Source organism: Antrostomus carolinensis, unplaced genomic scaffold (assembly GCF_000700745.2).
Source record: "Antrostomus carolinensis isolate BGI_N321 unplaced genomic scaffold, ASM70074v2 scaffold13735, whole genome shotgun sequence".
NCBI classification, from domain to species: Eukaryota; Metazoa; Chordata; class Aves; order Caprimulgiformes; family Caprimulgidae; genus Antrostomus; species Antrostomus carolinensis.
The window spans coordinates 26,607-35,031 of NW_010318523.1; the positions used below are offsets into that span (position 1 = coordinate 26,607).

General features: G+C 45.0%; 1 protein-coding gene across 1 annotated transcript; it reads right to left on the reverse strand.

Annotated features, from left to right (window-relative positions):
• Positions 1-2,124: 2,124 nt before the first annotated feature.
• GMIP (GEM interacting protein) lies at positions 2,125-8,415 on the reverse strand (the record flags this gene model as incomplete). Its single annotated transcript, XM_010168934.2, is given in 11 exon segments — positions 2,125-2,642; positions 3,111-3,231; positions 4,734-5,028; positions 5,570-5,766; positions 5,868-6,005; positions 6,083-6,271; positions 6,600-6,739; positions 6,826-6,924; positions 7,047-7,133; positions 7,594-7,706; positions 8,225-8,415. Coding segments are annotated over 11 exon segments (2,088 nt in total), but the record flags the coding sequence as incomplete, so codon positions are not given.
• Positions 8,416-8,425: the final 10 nt, after the last annotated feature.

Consider the following 8,425-nt stretch of genomic DNA (forward strand, 5'->3'; position numbering starts at 1 on the left):
ATGAGTGAGACCTGGCAGCCGTGCAGCCCTGGCTGGAAACATTCCTTTGGCAGCTCCAGCCCTCCACAAATTACCAGCTCTGTGGAAAGCAGCAAGTAAGCAGGAATTCTGAGGTAAGAGAGAGTGTGTTTTCTCTCATAGCATTTCTGGAGGTATTGGAACTGCTGGAAGGAAAAGCAGAAGGCAGAGGTGGGTGGCAGGAGTTGTACAAGCCCCAAAAGCTTCTCCTGCGTTGAAGGAATCTCTTATTTAAATGTGCAGCAGAAAAAGGAAAATAGAGGGGTTTTTCAACAGGTTTCTTTATCATTCTAGTTCTGCTGCTTCCTCAGATTATCAGTTCTCGTTTGATAGTGACCTGAGTGTGTTCAGCACTGCTAATAACAGTCCAATAAGTGTTTACTTCAGGCTTCCCCGTTCCCATCGAAGAAATACAGAATAAGCTTCTAATAAAGCACTCATTTATTACAGCAGTAAGAGATAATTTAGTATTCAAGAATTCAAAGCACGATATTCACAAATATACATTTGCTCCAGAGATAGAAACTCTCTTCAGCCTGAACTGTACAAACTCTAGTTCTAAATCCTTGGCATTTCTTTTACAACTTCACCTTTTGCTCCTGTTTCTTAACAGTCTGTCGATGGTGGGGGGGGAAATTAAATTTATAAAGGAGATTGTTGAATTTCTTGAGCTGTTTGGGGGAAAGTGGAATGTTTTCTTTCAGCATTTAGCTCTGGTGTGTTTGTGTGTCTCCTAGTGTCTTTGCACTGACATCTGCCCTAGTGCAGGAGGTTTTTTTACACTGTTGTCTGAATTTTATGCTGTACACACAACCCAATGCCAAGGAAATCTGTGACACTACCTGTCCTGTAATCCAAAGCTATCCCCGGAGTGAGCAGCCTGTCTTCCCCACACATGTGTCACGAGATGGCACTGTAGGATAGAGCTCTCCACGTCCTCGTGTTCAAATCTGGTGGACAGCAAATCCACTGCAGGTGAGGCAGAAAAAAACCCCATTGGGGTCACTCATGCACAGGTGAGATGGACACCCAGCAAATCAGAGCAACCTTGTCTTAGAGCCAAGAAAACTTTATCTGCTGAGGGTTCAGGGCTTTGCTGCCTTCAGTGCTTCACATGGAAGTTATTGCAGAAGCTCGATGTGCTTTGAAGGAAACAGGCTTCATGGTTTTTTGGAGAAATGAGGTCTGGCTCAGAGCAGAGCGAGTGTCATTTGGCTTTGTGCTGACTAACAAATGGAAGCTCCAGCAATGGAAGCAGAATGATCCAGAATACATGAGCTGTGCCCATGTACCCTGTCCTGTGACACTCCAAAAGTGAGTTACACTCAAAAAATACTGTGAAATAAAAATGACAAAGATCAGGGCTTGTTGCAGCTGCCAGAAAACAACCATTTGGGAACAATTTCTGTCCAATACCCAACATTTCAGTTGACTCCTTCCTGGCTACATCTTTCTAGCCAGGCCATCTGTGTTTCCTGTCCTTTTCACATTGTCCTTCGTGCTGAGCAGGGCATGTTCCAGAGAGAGAGAGAGACAGAGCCATTCTGGCCCATAACATTCAAGCTTTTAATTACAAATGAAAGTATATTCTACTTTTGTTTGTAGAATTCTGATCGTTTGAGGTGATGTTTTACTAACTTCCTAAAACCTTGAGCTTTTTAGGCATATTTCTAGTGGAAAAAAAACACATCAGTGCTCATTTCCACACCTTCCTTTGATACAAAGCAACAAGAAGGCTTTTGCTCCTTCTAAGAAGGATATTCCCTTAAAATTATTCCCTTAACCAAGTCATTCTTGCAAAGGCCATAAGAAGTCTACATCTTTCTAGCCAGGCCATCTGTGTTTCCTGTCCTTTTCACATTGTCCTTCGTGCCGAGCAGGGCATGTTCCAGAGAGAGAGAGAGACAGAGCCATTTGCCTTGCTTCTTATCACTGAAATGGGTTTGTTAAGGACTAAAAACCAAATCCTGGGTTAGCTGAAAGTCTGCCAGGCAGCTCACAGCAGATGCCTTTTCTCCAGCCTGCGTGGTAAATACAAATAGGGTGTTGTTCTCCCCGCTTTGTTCAAAAAAAGGGATCTCAATCCTCTCTCCCTTTCCATTCCTATTATCTGGTACCTTTAGGGTTTTTTTTCTATAGGTATGTCCCTGGGTTGAGGTCCTCTGCTTTCTCAGGAGATCCCACACTCTCCAGACAAGGCTCAGACGTGTCACTGACTTTAAACTTGGAGACAATCCTGGCGGTTTCTTGCGTCATCTCAAAATGTTTGAGCTGTTGTCTCCCTCCCGAGCGCTGCTTCAGTGTGTTCGTGTCTGTTGAGCTGTTCCTGCTCCTCGTGCTCTCCTCCAGGATGTTCGTGGTCGTGGAGCTGCTGTCAGTGGGGTTGTCTTCTGCACCAGACTCTGCTGCTTCATTAGCTAACGTGGTGGCAGTCCTCAAGGGCAGATTGGAAGATTTGGGAATGACTGGCTTCGTTTTCACCTGTGTTCTAATATATTTGACAGGTTGGCGACTGAAATGACATCTGGGTTGGGTCCCTACGATCGTGTCTGAATCACTGTCTGTCTTTTCTTGCACAGAGTCATCCAGGTCCTCCAGCTCAGAGCCAATACTTGTATTCATCTCTGAACAAAGAAAAAATCAGACAGTTATCTTAGAACAGTGACAAACAATTTTGGCTGAGGACCTCTTGTTAGAGAGGATCTGGAAATCCTTCCTGTGTTAACAGGCTAAAACATCTCCCTCTACCAGCTTCGTTAATCAGAAGCAATCACAAGGTAAAGCATTTGAAAGAGGTATAAAATATCAATCAGGTTTATATTCTTAAAGCATTAAAGCCAGGAGAGCTGACCCAGGTGACTGTGGGCTCGAGAGCTGAGGCAGCAGCAGGGAAAAGCCCTTTTTGAGAAGAGCAGAAGATGGGATTTCACGCAAGTGGCTGCTCTGCAAAAAGGTTATTTACACAAAAACTGAGCAGCGAAGCTGAAGGAGACCCAGCTGTACTTTCTCTGCTGTGTAATAGAGGCAGATAGGTGGGAAGTGTGAAAAACAGCAAATATGGTACAAGAAAACCTCAATGTCTCTTCATTTACCTAAAGAGTCTGTGCTTAACGGACTGTGGGCTCCCTCCAGAGTCAGCTCATTGATGGCTTCCCTGGAAAACGCGTTATCAGAGAGACAGTCGGCGTTTAAACCCTGCTTGGAGGAGAAATTCTGTTGGAAAAAGCCAGGAGTGTTTAAACAGGACTCTTTATTTGAGATGAAGATCCCAGCAACTCTTCCCCCAACTGGTGTTAAGAGCCAAGTGAATGGAGGCAAGTGCTTGAGCTGAGAATGCTTTGGTTTTTCTTAGCTAACACTTGGGGGGAACAAGGAGGGTGTTTGCAGAGGATCACAGGGCAGGGCCATGAGAGAAAATGATGGTTCAAGACCTGCCAACTCCAACATCTGCCACAAAACTTCCCCTAGAAAGTGACTGCTGCTTTTTGTGGAGCAGCAGCAGCAACTCTGTGGGAGCCAAGTAGCTAATTTCAGGGGAAATGTCAGAAACCGAGTCATTAACTGGAGCACAGTTGTTATTATCAGATGAAAGGATGAGTGAAGGACTCAGGAGTGCCTGGGAGATGGAGCTGGTGTGGAACCAGTGGGAGTCTGCACAAGGATCAGGTCACCTGGGCTGGAGTTCCAGAGGTTGGTTTTATTAATGGCAAAATGAGAGTGTTCTTAGAAAAAACTCCCCTTTTTCAAAGTTTGTGGCACCTGTGCTGCTGAAACAGGTAAAAATGGCTTTGAAAATAGTCAAAGGTGATAATTGTGTGTGTCTCCAAGTGCTTTCTGTGAAGGTTTATGAATCCTGTAGGATTTCTGCACGTAGTAAGTGACTTGTGTCTACCCTGGTGATTTAATTTCACCTCTAATCATAATTATTCTAATTTCTGCTTCCTCAGTCAGCTGGACCTGTAGAGAAAGCAGCGTTCCTGCAGGTCAGACGTGGATATGGTCTCTGCAGGCGCAGAGTCTTGCACATAAACACCCACAACTCAAAAGCAGGAGGCAGAGAATCCCTGAACCTGGATCTCACTCTCTTTGGTTTAACTTTAGGAAAGTAATTTCCTTTGTCTTGTTCATCAAATAATTGTGAAAAGGGAAAAAAACAAAACAAAACCCACCATGTCCCAGCTCAGGGGTGCTACACCCATTTGTGGTTTTTCAAGTGCTGTGAAAATATTGTGAGGAGAGAGCTGTGGAGCAAGAACACAGAACACTCGGGAGCAGAAGGAGGTGGAAACAGGGTCTGTGGCCACTGCTCAGGGATGCAGCAGAGCCCTGGAGGGCTGTACCAGGGAATTGCTGGGTCTCGAGTGCACTTAAGCTGCTTCCAAAGTTGTAGAGCTGATTACAGAGAGAAACAGCAGCAATTTAGGATGGAGAACCCCACAATTATCCCAGAATGACTGGGATCAAATCATGGAGCAAAACCACCATCCAGATTCATCTGAGAAGCTGCTGAGTGATCTTGTGGTGTATAATTTTTTGCTGTTTCTCCCACTCCACATGGGACAAGCTCTCTGCTCCTTCCTCTCAAAGGGAATAACCCTTTGATACCAAACAGTTTTGTTATCTGGGGGAGGGGGAAAGTTCTCTTTCATGGCTAGTCCACCTTCCTGTCTCTACAGCAGGGTCAGTAAGCCCAGCTCGGTGTCTGGGACCTCTACCTCTAGAGTTATATTCTGGATTGTGTTTGGGCTCTGAGGTCCTTCATCCTTCTCTGTCGATGTTTCTTGCGAAGGATTTTCACATCCAAGGGATAAGGATGAAGGCAGGTCATCCATCCCAAACACCCTCTCGTAGTTCTGAATGAGAAATTCCACAATTTGAGCTTGATACCCAGAGTCAACAAGGCATGACATTGAGACATCGTTCCCTGAGCCTGGCCGGATCAGAGTTGGCCCAAATACTATGCCCAGGTTGTTTGGGGACATCTTGTTCTCTTCGTATTTCTCTGCCACCCTAGGGGAAGGGAAACAGGACCGTTAGGAGTTTCCCAACTCTCAACCCAAATGCCCTCGAGTACACAGATGGAACGCAGCGAACCCCCATTTCTTAGTCAAAAGACTGAAACCCCATATTTTACGGGGAACAAAGCTCTGGTCTGTGCAGGGAAACTCTGGAGAACAATCTCAGGAATTGCCTGGATCTGTCTGGATGGTGCAGCCCTAATGTCTGTCCCTTGTGACCTGCGTTCAGAGCTGGGTGAAAAAGGGTTTGATTCCTCTTATTCCTTCTTCACCTCTTGCTCTGCACTTGATGACGTGTTATCAGTAAGGACCTTTCTGGTCCTTCTTGGTCATTAAGACTTTCTCCTAATTGCTTCAAGATAGTTCTTTCCTTGAATTCATTTTTTTTTTTTAAACCCTCCTCAAGGGTTCTCCCCAGGTCAAGGAAGCCCAGACACTCTTCTCGTAGACATTTGGTGCTGTGCTACCTGCTCTTCTGATCTCAACAGGGATCTCCTGTGGTGGGACCTGATGGTAACCAGGACTCTCCTCACCTGTACAAGTGTGCGATCAGGTGCCTCAGAGTGTTGTAGTTGCTTCCAGGTAATTTACTCAGCAAGTCCTTCATGTTCTGGATGGGATCAGAAGGGGAAACTGTACAGTCCAACTTTTCTTCCGCAGGCTTTTGTAAATCTTTGGCGAGCGCAATGAGATCGTTGTAGAGCTGGGACAGCAGCACCGGTGCCGAAAGCTGCGGGGAGAGGAGAAGAAAAGAGTGTTACTTTGTGCTGCTGGTCTGGCACCGAGGAATGTGATCAGATCCCTCCTTCCCAGCAGGGATTTGGTACCCACTTCCTTCAGGAAATGCTTCAAGACCCCGGTGATATCGTGGGGGGAGTGCTCGGAGAGTTCCACCAGGCTCCGTCCGTTCTCAAACGCCTGGCACAGCTTTTCCACTCGGGCTTTGGATCCGCTTATCCGATAGATCCCCTGCGTGGTTCAGAAGGGGAGAGGTCAGGAGTTTTGGATACAGAAAAGAGAAGACTGAAGTAAGAATGACAACTGACCTGCACCCCCAGGGCACGAGCTTCAATTTCCGAGGTGCATTTCACCACTATGAAGGGAACTTCCTCTGGGAAATCTCGAGGAACTTGCGTGAAGTCAATGCCAAAAAGAGACACCCTGTTGGGCAACTTCTTGTGGCCACAGGTGATGAGCAGGTTCTCGAGACACTTCTTGTGGCAGGCCAAGCAGCACTGAAACAGCATAAAGGTCCCAAATTATGGTCCAAAGTGGTTGAATTTGAAGGATTTCTCCTGTTTCCCTCAACCACCAAAGTCCCACCAGCCCTGAGAAGAAGGGTTGTTTCAGGCACGTGGCAGCTGACCACCAAAGTCCCACCAGCCCTGAGAAGAAGGGGTTGTTTCAGGCACGTGGCAGCTGGTGGCTTACTCAAGGATGGAAGAACACAAAGAGGAAGAAAAAGCACAAGAGCTTTCCAGAGGAGCTCCTCATTCCTGCAGATCTTCAGCGAGACAACGCTCAACCCCAGATTTTCATGCAATGACATCTTCTAGTCCTCACCTCCTCGCACTCGAAGCCGCTGACCATGAAGGTATCACACTCCCTGCACTTGGATGGTCCTCGTAGTTTCCGGAGCCGGTGTGTCTGCGCGGCGCTGGAGAGGAGGATGTTCTTAAACTGCTGCTGGGATGTCCCATTTTCTGTAGAAACAGCGTGAAAAGGGTGAAGAGGAACCATCCATCAAGCACGGTTTCTACCTCCTGGGTGAAATACCAGCGTGGCTCACCGTTCTCAAAAGCCTGCAAGGAATCTCTCTCTTCAAAATCATCTGAGGAGGACATGGTGCCAGTGGATGGAGCCTTCAACAACTTCCTATTTGAATTTCCTTGAGAAGACAGAAAATAGAAACAATTGTTCTCATCCTTCTGATGCACAAAGTGGGTCAGTGTGGACTTTACTCCTGTTTTTTTTGGGGTAATATTAAGCAAGAATTTTTGCATCTCTCACCTGGGCTGGAATTGGGAGAGTCCAGGGAGCGGGATTCACAGCTCCCACTGAGGCTTTCCGTGTCGCTGCAGAGGGATTTGTTTGTACCTGCAGAAGATGGATTCAGTGATGGGTCATCCCGAGGTTGAAATCCAAACCAAGCTCCCCAAAGAAATCCAGAAATCCTTGGCAATGTTTTCTCCCAATCTGAGCCCTAAGAATTTGAGAACTTCTCCCAACTTTCTTGGCTACTAATCTAAATTAAACTACAATGACTCGAGAGAAAATTGAGTCACCTTTATGAAATTCTTTATCAAATTCTTTATCAAATTCTTTATCAAATTCTTTATCAAATTCTTTATCAAATTCTTTATCAAATTCTTTATCAAATTCTTTATCAAATTCTTTATCAAATTCTTTATCAAATTCTTTATCAAATTCTTTATCAAATTCTTTATCAAATTCTTTATCAAATTCTTTATCAAATTCTTGATCAAATTCTTGATCAAATTCTTGATCAAATTCTTGATCAAATTCTTGATCAAATTCTTGATCAAATTCCACCTACTCTCTGTGGAGAGCTGCTTTCTGGAGGTATCTTGTGGCGTGCTCGTGTCTTTTGCTGTGGAAGAGGCTGTGGTGTAGTGCAATGCCACCTTCTTTTTGTTGCTGGGAGGGGACCTGAGAAGGAATTGCAAACAACGTTGTTATCCCTGAAGAATAACGGAGGATGTTGTATCACGGGGATGATTTATGGATCCCTGGGAGAAAGAATCTGATTCAGGCAGTTTATGGGTATAAACTGAATTTTCAAGGAGATTATAAAAATAAAAACCTGCATGAAAATAAGAAAACAAATGTCTTCAATATAATTTCACCTTTTCTATCCACAGGAAAAGTGTAGAAATCGGAGGGCAGCAGCGTGGGGAGAAGAGGGACCCGAATCTTTGGCAAATGGTGGAAATAACTGAAGGGATGTGGGATAAAAGTGCTGATTTCCTTTTGCTGCTGCTGTTCCTGTGCTCAGCAGAAAGGACCAAGTGCATCTTTAGAGATCTCTTCTTCATTAGCAGGATTTATAATTGGATAGAGCTTTTAACCATTTTTTTTCTTCGGTGCACTACATATTTCTGACCTTTCAGCTAAAATATAAGTTTTCCACTTTTAATTTATTTTAAATGTATGTATTTTTTTTTTACCTCTGCCCCCTGGAAGCGTGTGGCTCAAATTCAAACACTTCCAGATGAATCTCTTTCTTCTGCAGAGCCTGAATGAATTCCAGGTATTTCTCACCCGCTTTGTATGGTTTGCAGATCTCAGACAGGTACTGGTACCCCACTGGAATCTCTTCTGATTGAATTTGCCGCTGTTTAAACATCCTTAAAGTGACCTTATAGGGA